Consider the following 18,741-nt stretch of genomic DNA (forward strand, 5'->3'; position numbering starts at 1 on the left):
TTAATACAAGCAATCCCATTGGTGCTGTCAGCAAGTGAATACTATGATGTGCAGGCATCAAGAAATGCCCCCAACAAGATAATTTACATATCCCCCGCTGAACCTTAACAGTGTCAAAGGTTACCTGACTTGCTCGGCTGTTGTCCGCTTCCCAGGTTCCCCCTACAAATAGCAGAAGCTAAAAAAAGAATTAGTAGCATCTCTGTCTCACCATACTCCCACTACAACCCTGCGCACTCCTATTCCTGCACAGAAAGCTTGCGCTCCATCTAAGAACACTTGTGCATCTACACAGAGTATAAATGCTGCTTCACACTCAATTACCTGTGGATTGTTTGGAGTCATGGTACATGTGGAATCACTACCAGGCCACATGTAATCCCACAAACGAATGGCCTATGAACTGTGTTGGGTCTTTTTCCCAGAAGCCATTGCTTGTTCACGTTTCTGAATGGCTGTTAGTCTATCATCTGTTATACTTGACCAGGCAGCCATGGCTGCGTCTGGACCTGGCTCTTCTGGTCGGGTCCTCCCTCCATTTTCTAAGCAGTGCCAAAGCTGTGCTTCATAGCGTCATCACTCTTCCAGCCAACTGGTTCTTCGCTTCTCAGTCAGTCTGCAACTTCCTGCTCCACAAATCCATTTCCTGTACTACTAATTTCGATGTTCTAATCTTGCAAAATCTGTTTGCTTCAGTCCAGAGTGTTTCTGTCCCACAGTGTCCAGTCCTGCATGCAACAGTTTTTCAGTCTTCAGGCCACAAATTTGATTTTGATTGTGAAGATCCAAGTATCAATATTTATCTTGCAACCTGGGCTTAGCTCTCAGAAACATTTAATGTTAATGAAGCATTTTGCTTCTGGTGTTATTTTTCACTGCTTTCACAATTGCATCCTACAGTTCGTTGCTTTTCTTCTAGGTTGGATATAGTGTCTTCCAGAAGGGACAGTACTTACTAAGAAAACCTCTCTGAGAGAGGTCAAATATTTACATTTGTGTTCTTCCTTTAACAGCAAATCTGTTTGTCAAGATGAGGTGCACAGTTTTTCACCGAGGATTGTATAGTTTTTAGTTCTAAAGATTTCAAGCTAAATCTCAGCATGGTGTTACAATCTAGAAGCAGTCCAGAAACGAATTAATGTACAGTCACAATCAACATGAAATACTAGTTATCCATGCATCCCCACGTATAAACTATGGATAATCATGGGCTGTCTATGAATCATAAAATCAGGAGTAGTTTGTCCTCCAAAGTGAGACCATATATTCAGATCCTATTTGTTATTATGAGAAATGGGATGGTTTAATGAACTCAATAAAACGATTGGTTTACTTGAGAACAACAAATTGCTAATTAATTCTTCGGTAGTATGTCAGAATAAAGTATGGAACATGTTGGGAAGTGCAACACTCCTTGCATTTTGTCACTCATTCTTTAACTCATGTATCCATTAATCCTCCCACTGACTCCTTGTTGCATTCATCCAAATACCCATCCACACTAAACCACATACACAAATTCAACAGCATATGGAAAATTATTTAAAAGGTACAAGTACAAAAAAACAAAACGTCCGACTCAGACTTGGTGGACATATGCTTGTCTTGCACTTAGTATTGAACGTAGTGTATTACTCCTTTTATAGTTCTGAAGTTCCAAAATTGCTGCCAGCTTTGAAGTAACATGCTGGTCCTTTAGATGAGGTAAAAAACAAAGAAACTATGCACAATACTGTTTCACAATGGCTGCTCATAAACATCGCACTGGGCCATCTTACAATGCTAGAGTCTGTTGTATATCACTGTTGTTCTGCTCCATGGTGGCCAACATAACGCTTCTACACATGGTGGCCATCTTAAAATGGTAAAACAATGATACACTATCGACAAAACTATTCTACGATTACTGCCCACTTTAGAAAAATGGAAAACGAAAGTAAAGAAATGGCCAGCACACCAGCATCACAGACACTGAATCAAATACATTTTTTGTCGGTGTGCACGTGTGATCAACCAAAATACTGCTACTCACAGAATGAAAGAATAAAATGGCAGAAATTAGTTAGCCAATTGCTTTGTGCAACATGCTGTCATGGGAATAAGGAATGTGAATGGCACCGAGCAGACAGAAAAGTATTGACCCAAAGGCTTTCTTCACATGTACCAGCAAATAGACATTTAACGTTTTTAATTATAAGGGTCTGTCAAACAACTCCTCCTGCCAGGCCCACCAACATGATCTAGCAAGGGTTAACACAGCACAGAACTTGTGCCCCCAGGGTTTGTCAAAGGAAGTCATCAACACCAAAATCTTTACTATGGTAATCTGTGAGGTCCCATGCAACTAAATGTCTGTCTACATACATTAACCCAGTATAATATCAAGCTGCCATTAAAGGCCGGTTGGAGGCCGATGTTGTTTTCATAAGAAATAATTCAAGCCCACAGCCTTTATTTTATTTGTTCCTAATAAACAGATCAGCTCTATCACATCTGACATCCCTTTTCCTAATGAAGCAATCATGCCTAACCCTTTGCCATTGACTCATCACCATAACTCAGGCCCACTGTATTGAGCATAAACCTTCCTGCAAGGCAACCATCAACAGTCATAAAATTAAAAATATATACAAAATTAGAGTTGGCAGAACAATATACATCCCTTCTTAAGACAGCCTTACAAGGATTCTTGCACTGTGAATCTTCTGCCTCCAGCGTTTTGTTAGAGAGATAACCAATACCAGACCCCTTGCCTATTGTAGTAATCTATGTGATGCATGAAAAGCAATCCCTGTATACAGGCTTTAATAAAGTGTGATATGAATCCACATTTAAAGGCCTTTTGTTTATAGCACACGAATTTTAATAAAAAAGCAAGGTCTACTGCTTTTCTCATAACGTTTCATAATAACTAAATCAGACCTATCTTTTCTGACATAACTTTCCCTAATGAACCAATCAGGGTTAAATTCCTTATCATTGACTTGTCACCATAGCCAAATGAGGCCTCCTGTGTTGCACATAGCTGGCAACATCAGGCCCACAGTCCTAAAGTTATAAATATATCCAAAATTGCAATTGGCAAAACAATGCACAACCCCTTTGTAAAGGGTCTAACAAGGAGTATCAAACTACAAGGGTTCAACTCTTAATGACTTGCAGATGCAGTAACCAGTACCAAAGCCTTATAGTAACAATTCCCATTAAGATCAGATTGTCTTTCACAATAATGTGGTCAGATCTACTACCTTTGTTATCTGACATCGTTTTTCCCGAAGACTCTGTCATACCTATAGCCTGTATTGCTGATTTATGTCCACAAACAACTTAGCCATATGCTTTCTCACAAGGTAACCCTCAGGCATACATAAGTGGGTAAGCAACGATTATCAAAGTGCAAAGTGGGGTGAGTGTCTGATAGACTGAGGGAATCCAACTTGGAGACAGAACACATCCAAAGGGCCCCAAGACTGCTCAGCCAGTAACTAGGTCTCATTGACCTATTGGTGGTCATATTTCTTGAGGCTCCCCACAATAGCATCCCTCCACTCCCCTGGAAAGGCAAAGGCACCAACAGAGGATAGAGAGAGGTTACCAGATCTGGATCCACCAATTCCCATGAAGAATCTCTAAAAGCGACCAATTCTGTTATTGAGTTTAGGCCACTGGGTTGGATCCTAGGGCAGTAGGTTAGCCTACACCCATTGCCCTAGGTGCAGTACTTTAAAAACAGAAATTTCAGACATAGCCAGATATTTACGTGTTCCTGTGGGCAAATTAGCGAGAACATATCTCTTACTTTCTTGTGCATATTATGTTGCCACTTCCTTATGTACTGTTCTACCACCTCACAGTAAGTGTAGGACACTTCTGCACCAGAAGAGGTGCTCCTGCCCAAGGTGGAGAAGAGAAGGAACTTTACTGTGCCACACAGTATGTGAATCACAAGTGCTTAAGTAAAAGTAAGAGAGGTGTGACCTGATTGATTATATGTTTTCCTGAGCATCTGTGTACCTGGCTTTTCAGATACATTTATTGTTGCTCAGCTGTGATAGGGCAATTGTGTGAGTTATTTTAAGGAACTTCTATAACTTAATTTCCAGAGCATTGCACAAAGGCCATCTTTGCCTGAGATATCTTTTCCTGACGAGATTCTCAGGGGTTGCCTTGTGCCAACGTCTGATGATGAAGGTGCTATAGATATTTTGAATGCTAATGCGTCATGGAACAGTAGTACATACAAGCAATAAACCAGGATGTGAGCTTGTTCCTGCAGAGTTTAGCACAAACCACAGAAAGAGGTATGCTGCTTAAGCTTTCCACATAGCCCCCCATGTAGGAACATAGAACAATAAGCCCTTACAAGATATCCCTCTGATAAATCTTTCTTAGTCGTTATTAGGCATTGAACTTGATCCAGGTACTGGGAGTCTTGGCTGTGAGGGAGAAATGAGTTGTGTTTTGTCAGCATAGGAGAGGACACTGATATTTTGAAAGTGGATGATGCTGCTAGAGGGATCATGTATGCATTGAAGAGGGTCGGACTGAGGGAGGGTGCTTGTAGAACGCTGCAGATGAGATAATGAGTGTCAGGGGTGTACAATGCCATGCTGACTGACTGGGTCCCAGGAAAGAGCAAAGTCATCTGTGTGTGTGTTCTTAGATTTTGATGTTGTGTAGGCGTTGGATGAGAATGGGGTGGGAGACTGGCTCAAATGTAACAGAGACGTCCAGGACGATGATGGCCACGTGTCTACTCTGTCCAGAGTTATGCAGATGTTGTCCATGGCAGCAATGAGGGCAGTTTCAGTACAATGGTTGGATCTGAAACCAAACTAAGTGGTGTTGAAGAGTTGGTGGTCATTGAGGTTTTCTATGAGGTATCAGACTGTGCTCTCCATCACCTCATAATATCTGGTGATGAGCATCAGGATAGTTTCCTATCTGAATTTAATTAACTAATTATGGCAATTTTTGAACATTTTGTTCACTTCCTGAAGCTGTGTTTTCAAGATTTTTCAGCATAACTACATATTGACTGAGTTTCCAAACAACAATTCAATCTTAAATATGCACAGTACATGTTTCACACTTGTACATTGTTCTCCATCGAAGGGCTGTCGTACAGGGTCATTCTCTAAAACAAAGGGCATGCTAATGACACGGAAAATTACAATGTATTTGTCAATGCAGCATCTGCTAAGAATCCCTATCCTTTATCAAAAGGAAATTCAGGGAAACTTGTGGTTTTGAAGTGGCATCCTCTTGAGTGTAGCCTCCTATATACAGTGTGCACACATTTTCACCCTTCAGCCACTTAATCCTAACTTCCTAAATTAAGTGTGTGTATACATTGTTTCGGCCATTAGCATTTCATTTTGGTGGGAGTTTTATATTTACCTGTAGACTGAGGAGCTCCTACACCTAATGTTTAATGATGAGAAAGTCTATACACATTGAATTGTATGGTGGACCAGCATACTTCTTTATGAACCCAAACCTGCAAACCATAGCGTGCAATCTAACAAAATAGATTGACTCTGACAGAGCAACCATGCGTGGTATATATTGGTCAGCCAGTAGATGGCGTAATCACCACAATGTTTCACATTTAAAGTAAATGAATTATTTCTCTGACTTTTGTGTATTGAAACGTGCTTCCTCTAGGAATAATAACTTGTATTTTTTCAGCTGGGGAAGGAAGAGAGCTTTGAACTTCTGAACGTGCTGGAATTCTCCAGGTAAGGCCTATTGGACTTGCTAATGAAATGCACACATAGGACCCGGAATGGTCTTCGGAGCGTCTTGTTCACTCCCATTCTCCCCTTCACATTGCTTTAATCTGCAGTCTTGCTGTTAGACACGTATGCCCTTTCCCCCCACATCTTTCTGAAAATCTTCATCTGCACGTATGGCACCTCATCTCCCTCCTCTTCAGCAACCTCTTTTCGCTCTCTCCTTCTGCATGTTCCTTGTTACATCTTCTTCAGTTCACCAACACACCCATGCATCTTCAGGTGTTTTCTTCTACTTTCGCCCTGTCATTATTTGGACTGCTGTGGACCTCCTCATACACTTTTGCATAAAATCACAATTACAATTGGCACACATGACTGTTATTTTCATAGTGGTCTGCAGAGGCCAAGGAATGGATGTGCGAGTGCTCTGAACTGTCAGGCACTGTGCGAACCTCCCCACACCCTTTACATCATAGCTCTCACTTATGAGCCATTCTGACCACCGACCACAACCTGAGCTTGCACAGATGCCTACCGACGACTCCGATCACTGTAGTCACTCTACAAGAGTAACAGTGCTGCAGGAAAAAGCTCAACATCCGGAAAAAGCTTTACACAGGCTTAGCGCTTAAATGCGCGGCGACACTATCTCCCAGGGAATTGGGGTCACGAGAATAATGTAGGAAGTGATGTTCATGAAAAGAGAGGCAATCATTTTACTTAGCGTTTTGGATGTCGCATAGCACTTAGCAACCACTAGATGTCGCAAGCACCACATGCTGAGGAAAATTCGAGGTCTCTGTTTATAAAGCTCAATAATTCAGTAGCGGAGAGATGATGGTACAGTTAGACTCTTATTCGAGGCAAAGGACCTATGTAAGACGGTTACAGAACATTAAAGGAGCCAACCGGTGATATTGTTACGGAAATCATAATTATCAATTCATGTATAAAAACCCTAAGAGCCCCAAAACTTTCCTTTTCTAAAAAAATAATATAATGTGTGCATCCCTGATCTTTTTTATTATTCCAGTCGCTTACTCTTAAAGTTCCAACCTAATGTGTTAATTTTTCAAACACTTAAAATATGTGTTGCTCGTCTCTGCCAAATATTTTATTCAACTAAATGACACAGAGGAACCTTGGGTTGAATTCACTCTTTGTGTACCTAACAAGTGTGATTGCTCCCATTGACACCAAGCAAAGTATCTCAAAACCGTAGCTAACATCAAACAAGACAAGATTGTAGGATGCCTATTGCTGATGATTGTTAAAGCTGGAGGGCTGTGGGAAGAGCATTGTTTTGTTTGCTCTACCATGGATGGCTCCTTTAAATGAATTTAAAGGCAATGATTACATCACCGCCTGCAATTACAGGTCACAGAGCTAATCAATAAGGGTGTGACTTACTACCATTTAGGGACACATAGTATCAAAAATGCAGAGAAACCAGTAGGTTTTCATTGTTAAGTGATATTTCAGAGAGTTTGTCTCAAGCCAAGTGTGCTATATTGGATAGACTTCCCTAATTTAAAGATCTCCCTTTGAACATTGCTTAATTTTATCTAGTGTTTGCAGGTGGGTCTCACTGGTCATCACTTTTTTGGGAGACGCAATTATTATAATAATGTCATCAGTTGTTTTTACTGCTCTGCTATATTTATTTTCAAAAATGTATATTAGGCTTAAAGTATAGTTGACAATAGAACAGATATGCACTGATACAGGGGATAGACATAACACGTCCCTTGTGGTCAGACATAAATTATCTAGATACAAGGTACAGAACATATAGCTATAGATGGATCCACGAATTATAATGATTCATGAATTAGACACATCATTGTTTCCAAGTAGCAAACTAAAATACAATTGTGTGGCCACCAAGGAAAGGAGAAGAAAAAAGCAACAGCATTACAGGAGGTAAAAAGAGATAGGGGAGATGAGATGGAGACAAGAAGAAGGGATCTGCACCAAACAAGTTGTGTAGACTCATGATGGTGACGGGCGAGATGTCAACTACAGTCTGCAATAGGAGCATTTGTTTCAGGTTGTTGGGTTTTAAGGTGTTATGGTGATTTGTGTTTTTGTAGGTATGTATCCAGGAAGTTCCAGAGTTCCCCTTAAGAACAGAGATCGTGAGATTTTTGAAACATGCATTGTCTGCACTACTAATAGTGCAGAGCAAAGCAAAGCCTACACTGTATGGAAGGAAATATTAGCAGCCATTTTCCATTCAGAGAGAATTATTTATTAACCCAAGGCAAGCATGAGAGCAATAATTAGGAGTTTGTTTGAGGGTAAATAAGGAAGGTCTATTTGAGCTAAAATTGGTCAGCGAGGCTGTTGTAACTTTGATGCTTAACTACATGTTGAAGATATTCCCAGTCAGGTTTTGTCTTTGGTTCCAAAGAGGGTGTACATACATGCAATTAAATAACATGTGTGTTAGGTCTCCTAAGGGTATCTTACAAATACAACAAAGTTGTGAGTCTGTTAGACCTGGTTTATTGAGTTTACTTGAGGTCCACGAAAAGTTACGTAGTATCTAGCATCTGCATTTTATGATTACAGTTGTGATCTTGCATTTGAAAGTAGAGGACCATATATTAACCCTTGGTTTACTGGCAACAGCGAGACCTGAAGTAATATGCTTATTGTTTCATGTAGAAATGGTTTTATGAGTAAGGTCTGGTGTTGCGGGTGAGAGTAGTGAGTATGTGCCTGAAGCCGCATAGCCTGAGCTTGTAAGCCTATTTTGCAATATTGGAAAATCTGGTCTATGGATTGACCCTAGATTCCTTTGCACAATCTTAGTTTCTAGAAATGTTAAAACATGAAAAAAGATTGTAGGAATGCTATATTAATACAAAGGATGTTGGGTTGTCCTTGGAGCCCAGTCTTTAAGTTCGTTTATGCCTTTGTGTGCCCATTTTTCCCAAAGAAATGTATTTCTGTCAATCTTTGTATATTTGTTATGCCATCAGGAAGCATAAGTCGATTTAGGCACTTGAAGCTGAAGCTTTCTGTCTAGTTTGCCTACGGTTCCAGTGTACTATTAATAATAGAGTAAAAGAGCTCAATTTTCAGAAGATATAACCTTTTTGATAGAAGCGTTTTCGGGGTTGAGGATGCAGAAAATCTGATCCAGTAGGTAGAATGTTATTTTTAAACAATAACATTAATTACTGTAACTCCTTGTGCAAATTACTTCAGTATTAGCAGCTGAGCTCCGAGTTACAACTTTTGAGATGTAATGATAATTCTTCTTAATGACATGTTGTGAGTGTATGTCCGTTACTGGATATTGCTGCACTCTTTACCAGCAATATCTAAATTAGGGCATGTGCTGTTCAATGTAAAGTTCAGCCTATGCCTTTCTCATGTACTGGACGTACAGGGAGACCCCTTGTTGCTTCTTGGAAGGTTTGACATAAGATTCCCAATCCAATTGTTTGTAGGCTTGAGCTCAAATGCCTCTCAGTGGTCTAGAATGGATGGCCCACAATAAATTCTGCAAAGGGTCTGCAGCAAGGACCTTCTATGTGGGATTCTAATCATCCCCTTTCAGATGGGGTTGAGAAGAATGTTGGTGGATTTCACCTTTTCTGCTTTCAAGCCGAACCATCCACCAAGATCTAGTACAGAGCTAGATCCATATATTTTCTCCTTCCTAATCATAAATGTACACATGTTGTGCATTTTGTGTTGTAGTGTTGCATTCTTTTACAAATTATAGATAATGGGCCAAGATAAAGTTTTATCAGCACTCCTCCCAAGTGAAAAGTTTCCAATTAAGTGTCCACATGATGCTGAAAAGAACCCGCGGTGGAAAAAACAAGGATTTGCCACCACTCCAATTATATGGACTCATTCAGATGGGTATCCACATTCTGGAATCCCTCATCCTGGTGTAAAAAACAATCCTCCTCAGCTATTCAGAATTCAAATTAAGCTGGTTGGACTGAATCCAGGTGTCAGTGGCTAAAGACAAACAAGAAGAAGGTGAGCTGATAATACTTTGGCCTTTCCCAGATGCATCATCTTCATTTAGCGATCATCAGTGTATGAGCAGAATGTACTCACAAATTAGTGAATCAAAGTAAGTGAAGGATGAAGGTATGATGGAAATGATTTGGGGTAAATTGATGATCCCTGTTAGACCCTACATTGGAGGTGGCATGGGTAGCATCCAAACACCGGATCAATAATGTACTGGCTTCCTTTGGTATGATAGTAAGCAATCCAAAAACATTTCCAGACATATCTTTCATTAAATAGATAAAATAAAAAGTGCTCAAAGACTTCTGTCCTAGAAACCATGATGTGATGCAGCTTAGAAACACTAGCACTGTGTTTATAGTTTGATAAGCTGCATAGGATGCTGAAATCAAGACAGACATGTCTCACAACAGGGATTTTAGTTGGTCGGATTGGTCAAGAGGTACAACCAACCAGGCGGTATGCCGTTGTCACATAGTCATGGTATTTCTCCAGAAAGTCGTACCTTCTGGTCCTGAACTTTACTGATTGGAATGGGAAATAAACCTGAACCTTCAGTTACCCACAGCTTTCGCCCTTTCTGACCTATTTTCCATGTGCATATTCCTCCTACCACCAGGGGAGGAGGAAAATCCCTGACCGACTTGAAATCCAGACTGGCCACAAACATCATTTGCACCTAATCTCAGATATAAACTCGACTCAGAGTGAGCCCACAAAACCGCCTGTACTCTGTAGTAGACTGACTCTGATATCAGTTAAGGTAAACCAGGGCTGTAAAGAGCTCAGCACAAGGCTTGTGTTTATTAAATCAAGTGTGGATAGATTGCTGATCCACACGGTTGTGGTGTCACTGGGAAGCAAGTTTGTGTCTGAATTGAAGGTAAGGTGAAGAAGATTACAGGTAGCCAGGCAAGGTGATGGCATGATATGTAGCATGAGTAAAGGATGTTGGACCCAGGGGCAATTTAAACAAACTCCAGCATGATTGGTGGAGGAAGGGAAGGTACAAAACAGTAAAGGCTTTGAGATATAATTGTTTTATTCATTCTCAGGATTTATATCATATAGACTAATTGCTACTAATGAGAACGACAAATGGGAATGAAAGGAAGAGAAAAAAACTAAATTTTCATACTTGGGATCTGCCACTATTTATAAGAGTATTTATGGAGTTAAAATGTATATTATGGTTTACAATATACCTGTGTTTCTTACAGTAACAGAAAGAGGATGTCTGTAATTGTTCGAACTCCAGCAGGAAATCTGCGGCTGTATTGCAAAGGGGCCGTAAGTGTTATGTTTTTTAAAAGCTTATGTATTCATACATTATGACAAAAAAGATTTGTGACCATTTTGTGTCTTATTTCTTGTCTTGTGCAGCTGACACACAAATAGCAATACTTTGTGATGTTTCTTTTATGAGGACAAGCCTATTGACTTGTTTGTAGGAGTTGTGAATAACTGCCTAGTTCTATGTCTCAGCCCAACTCCTTTAAAATGATGAAATGTTGCCCATACCTAAGAGGGTACTAAGCACAAGAAAAAAACCTTCCATAGTGCTTGCCAATCAGCATTGGTTCCCTTCACCACGGTTCTTTGGGTGCGTCAATGACCTAAAATCATCATGTCCCAACAGCACCTCTCCGAGCACTCTTAGACACACCTTCCAGAATACAGCAACCCATCGCTCCTCGAAAAAACCCTTCCATAGAAACTGGCGTGGAGAATGAGCAAGTGTTAATCATTGCAGAGTCCACTGCCAAGACCTTCTTGGATGCTTTAACTCCATATTCTTGTGAGGCTTGTAATGTAATGAATCACATTTATACTTGATTAGGTCTGGATGAAGAGGTGTAGGGCAAGGCGTAATGTCCTCAACATTGTCACTGCAACTAAAACAGTAAATAGCGCACTGTCCAGGAAAGACGCAAGACTGGCTTGGAAAACCTTAGCCTTTACTGCAAATTATTGGGAAATGCTTACTATTTCCAATTCCAAATCACTATAGTCATGTCTTAAGTACTTGCTGCCAGTTATGGCGACTGGCAGGTAGGATAGCAATGAAGGACCTTCACTTCTGTCTGTCTTGGAGAGTCATGTCAGTCATATCTAATCTTGCTTTATTCAAATGATCAAAAATGAACTGCCATCATAAGTGAAAACACAAGAAATACTTACACTACATAAGTAGTGAATGAAACCTTTAAAGGCTGAATTGTATGCAATACACAATGGGAACTTATGAGAACAGGATAACTAAACATAACCTCACATACAAACGAGTAAACTAAAGTAGCTTTTTTCTTGTGTTCAAATTACATCAATTGTTTAATTTGTTCATAAATACCAAAGATTTGTGAAGATTAGTGAGCCCTCTTCTTAATGCATGCACCACAGTTGTAGGTATTCGTGCTGGATTTACAATTCTTTGGTGGTCATTTAGTGTCTATAAAATACTGCAGGTTCCCTTATGTAACATGGTTCGCAAAGGTAAAGTCTTACCCTCTGTATGAGTTTCAGTTTGACCTTGAAGGTTAGTTTTAGTGTATTTGTGTTCTAACAGAGGTATACTGAAAAAACAGTGTAACCCAGAAACACCTGTACTCCATATGAGCTTATTTTAAAGAAAGGTATTTTGTCTCAGCACAGTACACTATGCCTTAGAGGTGATCTTTCAACATTGCCACACCTTGGACACAGGTTTGCCCATTTCACAGGCAAAGCCAAATGTAGGGGCAGTTTGGGTTCTTCATCTAATTCATTTGCTGAGAAATGGAAGTCAGTCTTCTTACAGGTATCCACAAGCCTCCATTCCTATTTGCATTACCTGGAATCACATGTTCCTTGGAGTTATCGGTCTCCTCCGTTATCCTACTGCAGAGCCAAAGTATGTTGGGGTCTATCTGAGTCCTGAGAAGAATTGAATGGCCACTCAGCTGTCTCTCCATCCAGTTAAACATAATGTGTAATGTATTCTTTGTAATCCACTCTCCACGTCTGGCTGCTTGTAGGTGTTTAGGTTCCCAGTTCCTCAAACACAGCAACAGCATTTGATGCCAGGTACATAACTCTTCCCTGGGCCCATTCTAGAGCTTGGAGATTTTCTGTATTGTGGTCTGTGGTGTGGTATCTAAGGTGTAAGGGTGACTCCTTGCGGGTACTAATTTGCTTGCAAGTGACTGCCTCATCTACATTTCATGGATGATCCTTGCTTTGGTTAGACCAGTGGTGTTCAGGCTGCTGTTCTACATTGAATACTGCCTCTCCAGAGTTCACAGCTCATGGCAGGAAGCTGACAAATCTGGGGGCCGGCTATAGTGCTGGAAAGTGAGTCATTTACACTTCTGGCTCCACCTAATGGACACAGACCCTTTCAGCCTACAAGATTGAGCTGCATAGACATAGAAAGCAAAGTCTGCCTGTTCCACATTGGGCTGTGGAGTTGCACCATCTGCTGACCTCATCAGGGTCTATCTCTAAAGGGAAGGTCAGTTATGGACTTTTCAAGAATTTCCACACCATGGGTAGGGAAGACTGTGTGTAATACTTGGTGCTCATTTTACGCAAAATGCACACACTCCCTGAGTGATTAGCTGGAGTGTTGCATTCCCCTCCAGAGGACAAAGACTACAAACTTGAGCCCTGAAAAGAGGATCTTCATCGCATTCTGTTCCTGCCGATGAGTCTGAGAAAGGGGCCCTTGAACTGCTGCAGAAGAATTACGAGTCCTAGGTAGACCAATCCTGAGCATCCCCAACACCCATACAACACATCACAGATCCACAGGCATAGGGCCATTGAGGCTTGACGATCACACACTGTGTTCTAAACAACCTCACTCACACACTATTAACTGGTCAATGTGCTTGCCAGCTAACCTAGCTCGCACACAGGTGATGTGGTAAAAGCTCTGATACTACTAGGTTTAAGCCATACATAGTAAAAATAGCATTAGAACCACAATTACAATGCTGACAACTCAGTATTAAAAAATCAGTGAGTGGCCTGTGGCCTACAAATGCGATGAAATCCATGAAAATATTTATTTAATTACAGTAAAATAGTATTTGTAGCATTGTCATTGATGTAAGGTAAGTCAACACAATAATTTATTTAAGTTAGTTTAAGAGGGGAGGAAAGTATTTTGTTAATTTGCACTCTGTTCACCAGCCAGTCACACTTTTATCAACGTTGAAAATGTTAGGAGGAGGGAGACAGGAACATAAGTACAAGATTAGGGATTAAGGGCCATATGTACGAACACTTTTTCCCATAGACACAGAATGGGTAAAAACCTTTGCTACATCTGGCCCTAAGTGAACTCATGCAGGAATGGAGGCTGCTCAGTTTTCTGTTCATTATTTTGTGGGGTAATTCCCACTCTTCTCGCTCCACTGAGAGGCAAGGCCTAAGTTGAGAAACAAATTCACTGTCCCTTAATGCCACAGCAGGGCTGCTGAAAGATAATATTGAGGTAAAAGTAAGCAGTGTTAGTGAAATCCATGGAGTTTAATAACATTTCACTGCTTAAAGGTGCCTTTGGACTACATACTGTACAATGCAACCAACATAATCCATGTTATTGATTTTCTAGATTGTAGAATATCAATAGCTTGATGTAACATATCTTACTGATTCACACTTACCATTAAGTCTGTAACAAGCACCACCAAAATAATGCACCATTTTGAATTGCAGACTTTTAGGAAGTATCCTTTATCACCTTCAAGAAAGCCTTGAAGGCATCGTTGTCACGACTTACACGCTGCTTTAACCTGGAGTCTGCAGAACGAGTGGCGAGGATCTTGTTCCTGAATGTTCGGCCTTGGCCCAGGTAAGGGCGAATCTTTCTGGTAGCCACGGTGCTGCAGGCAATGGAAACGCCAAGAGCAGGCAGTGTCCTTCAGAAGTAGTGCCAGAGGGAAAAAAACCCTGAAAAGGGAAAAAAACCTCCAAAAAGGAAAGGTTCCTGAAACAGGAGCAAAATGAATAGGTAAATACAAGAGCAAAATACAGGAAAAAACATTGGAATGGACGTGAGCCAGTATCGAATATGAGAAAGCAGGAGCGAAGACACCATCCAAACAGAAAGTGTTGCAGCGCAAGGAGAGAAAGAATCACAGCCCTTAAATACCAAAAAACAGGACGCGACTAACAGGAAGTACAAGGACACCATCTTAGATAGGGAAAAACACATAGAACATAATGGACTAGGAGCCGTAGGGAACGAAGGCATGCTGGGAAGAGAGGGGTAATATGGGAAAAGGAAAAATCATAAAGGAACGCACAATGAAAAGACAGAAAAAGAAGAGGAGAAGAAGAACAGGTGAGTGGGGGAGGTCAGACCTGCATGAAAGCTCGTCGCGCTAAGAACGAGGCCCCATGCCCAATTTGGGGCCTCGTACAGACACAGCAGGCTGGGGACGTGCCGCGTCTTCGTGCCGCGGCCCGAGCTAAATGTTTGGCTTGTGCCGCGCGACAATCGTCTTTGTTGTACATGTACCACTTCAGATGAAATACAAACTTTGATTTAGTGGGTGGCAAACTGAGCCCACGGAGGTTTAGTTCTGACTCTTCGCTCAAGATATACTATAGAGCTCTACTTTATTGTCCAATTATGGCTCTTGCCAAAAAAGAAGAGCATCTCCTTAAACAACCTGATTTGAATTGAAAAAACACATATGACTCAGTTCTCAAAATCTTATCCGTGTAAGACATCACATCATATCCATAATTCTTGCTAAACTAGCAAAATGTTCATGAATAAGTGAACACATAATTCCAAAATTAATCAGGATTGTTCTTAAAACATATTTTCTTTATTCAAAATTCTTCTTAAAAGCTTCTTCTGATGTGATAATTTTCTTACACGGATCAGATTTTGAGTGGTGAATTGTGTTTTTTTTGGTTTGTGAACTTTGTCCTGTAACGTAGTATATGTTGGCTCGTCTCCCGGACTTGTGCACCAATCGTTGATTCATTTTTTATTTTGCATCCACTAATGTGATTAAGTGCAAAAAAATATGCCTGAGCCATAATTCTTTGTAAATCATTTGCCTATTTTGGTTTTGATTTTATAAACACACAAAAACCCAAGGGCGTCATGGCGTTGAAGGAAGGAGAGAGAGGGACTCAACCAAAAAGCCTATAGCTGAAATAGGTGAGTTTCCAGTAGTTTGTGAAAGGTCAAAATATTGGGTTCAGGATGAATAGCTAGAAAGAGGCTGTTCCAGGCCTGTGCTATGATCACAGAAAAGCCACAACCACCTGATCACGTTCTGCAAAGCTTGGATATAATAAGAAACTGGGATGGGCTGCAGCCATCTGTTGGAAGAGCAACAGGCGAACAGAGAAGTCCTATAGCTGTTAGGCACAGAGCGATGAAGGACTTTATGGTAGAAATAAAATGCCTTGAAAATGCAATGCTTCCAGTCCGGGAGCCCTTAGGGATTAGTAAAATGGAAAGAGATACTGACTAATCTAGGGGGGCCTAGAATAAGCCTGGCTACTGCATTCTGAATGAGCAGCAATCTATGAAAACATGGAAGAAAGTCCATCAAAGAGTTGCAGTAATTGATTCTGCTAGTAATGAGGGCTTGGCAGGCTTTTCATAGAGGAACTGTGTACAAATGGGCTAATTTTCCAGAGGACATTTAGCATGCAAAACGCATATTTGTACTAAAACAAAAACTCAAAGATTACTTCTAGATTTCAGGCCTTGGAAGTGGGGGTAAGACAAGCTTCTAAGGGCTGAAGCAACCAGTTACAGGAAGGGTTTTCAAAGACCAGGTGCTCAGTCTTATCAGTGTTAAGTTTCAATGAGTTGGTGTTCATCCAGCCAACATCAGCTTCCAGGCACTATTTACAGTGAATTTGGATGGGGTCCAGCCCACTATTCAAGCACAGTATCATTAGGTATCATTTACCTAGGACTAAAGTTAAAAAACAAAATAAGCTATAAGGTTGGCCAAAGGCACCACATACTGATTAAATGTGAAGGGCTTAAAGAGGACCTGTGGGACCCTACAGCTCACCTTTTTAAAGGTGGCCCGATTGGTGGCACCCAAACTGCTTGCACTCTTGAGCTCCAAAATGATTTAAACCATCCAAATACATTCTCCTGAAGACCAGCAGCAATAGGTCTTTCCAGAAGGATGTTGTGTGAAACTGTATCAAAAGCCACTCAGAGGTCAAGAAGAATGAGGGCAGAAGAGCCTCCCAAATCCAGGATCATGAGGACATCATTGCTGGCAGCCGTTAACACGGTTTCAGTACTGAGAGCAGCGTGAAAACCAGATCAATAGGTATTGAATAAAGCACTCTCTATATAACACGAAAGTTGTGTGTTAACAAAGCTCTCCATAATTTTATGCAACATGAGAGAAGGGAAATAGGGTGATAGCTACCAAGAGTCAATGGGTCTTAGGAGGGTTTCTTAAAAAGAGTAATGGCACGTGTTGTTTTGCAGGAAGCAGGAACCTTACCAGAAGACAATGAGTTATTACAAAGGGACATCATGAGTGCTGCCACTGTGGGAGCAATGGCTTTTAAAATTCTTGCAGGCAGGAATACAGAGGGGAACCCGAACAGAGGTACGTTGGGAAAGAATAATTTTATGTTTCTCCAGTGTAAACTCTGTTCATGATGGCGGAGTGACATTCAGGGGAGGGGAGCAGGAGGTTGTCTAACAAAGAGTACCTGGTAAGTCACTGGGGAAAAGGAAGTCAGCAATTGTCATGAAAACAGCCAGTGAGGTAGGAGCAGAATGTTTGGGTGGGAATGATGTAGGGGATAATAACCTCAGGATGAGCTAAAGAATTATAGATGGCAAAGATCTCTTTAGTAGGGTTTCTAGAAGCAAGAATGCATTTCAAATAAAAAAACATTTATAAAGCGCGCTACTCACCCATGAGGGTCTCAAGGCGCTAGGGGGAGGGGGTTACTGCTGCTCGAAGAGCCAGGTTTTGAGCTGCCTCCGGAATGCAGGGTGGTCCTGGGTGGTCCTGAGGTTGGCAGGGAGGGAGTTCCATGTCTTGGCTGCCAGGTAGGAGAAGGATTTCCCACCTGCTGTGGTGCGGCGGATGCGAGGGACGGCGGCGAGTGCGAGGTTGGCGGAGCGAAGTTGACTGGTGGGCGTGTAGAAACTGAGGCGACGGTTGAGGTATTCGGGTCCCTTGTTGTGGAGGGCTTTGTGTGCATGGGTGAGGAGCCGGAAGGTGATCCTTTTGTTGACGGGTAGCCAGTGCAGGTGTCTCAGGTGGGCGGAGATGTGGCTGTTGCGGGGTATGTCGAGGACGAGGCGGGCGGAGGCGTTTTGTATTCGCTGCAGACGTTTCTGGAGTTTAGCGGTGGTTCCTGCGTATAGGGTGTTTCCGTAGTCCAGGCGGCTTATGACGAGGGCGTGGGTCACAGTTTTTCTGGTGTCGGCGGGGATCCAGCGGAAGATCTTACGGAGCATGCGGAGAGTGAGGAAGCAGGAAGATGATACGGCGTTGACTTGTTTGGTCATGGTGAGAAGCGGGTCCAGGATGAATCCGAGGTTGCGTGCGTGGTCTGAGGGGGTTGGTGCAGTGCCTAGGGCCGTGGGCCACCAAGAGTCGTCCCAGGCAGACGGGGTGTTTCCGAGGATGAGGACTTCCGTTTTTTTTCTGAGTTCAGTTTCAGACGGCTGAGTTTCATCCATTCTGCGACGTCTTTCATTCCATCTTGCAGGTTGGTCTTGGCGCCAGTGGGGTCCTTGGTGAGGGAAAGTATCAGCTGAGTGTCGTCGGCGTAGGAGGTGATGATGATGTTGTGTTTGCGTACGATGTCGGCGAGGGGTCTCATGTAGACATTGAAGAGAGTCGGGCTGAGCGAGGAGCCTTGTGGGACGCCGCAGATGATCTCGGTGGGTTCTGAGCGGAATGGAGGGAGGTAGACTCTTTGGGAGCGGTTGGAGAGGAAAGAGGTGATCCAGTCAAGGGCCAGTCCTTGGATTGTGATACTATTTTGTCCATGA

General features: G+C 41.8%; 1 protein-coding gene across 1 annotated transcript in view; it reads left to right on the forward strand.

Moving 5' to 3' along the window:
* ATP8A2 (ATPase phospholipid transporting 8A2) overlaps nt 1-18,741 on the forward strand; it is a 1,954,943-nt gene that overhangs the window by 667,120 nt on the left and 1,269,082 nt on the right. Inside the window, exons 19-20 of the mRNA XM_069202231.1 lie at nt 5,692-5,741; nt 10,961-11,030. Of these exons, the coding sequence (XP_069058332.1) occupies nt 5,692-5,741; nt 10,961-11,030 (120 nt within the window). The remainder of the gene's footprint in view (nt 1-5,691; nt 5,742-10,960; nt 11,031-18,741) is intronic.

This window comes from Pleurodeles waltl, chromosome 8 (genome assembly GCF_031143425.1).
Source record: "Pleurodeles waltl isolate 20211129_DDA chromosome 8, aPleWal1.hap1.20221129, whole genome shotgun sequence".
NCBI lineage: Eukaryota > Metazoa > Chordata > Amphibia > Caudata > Salamandridae > Pleurodeles > Pleurodeles waltl.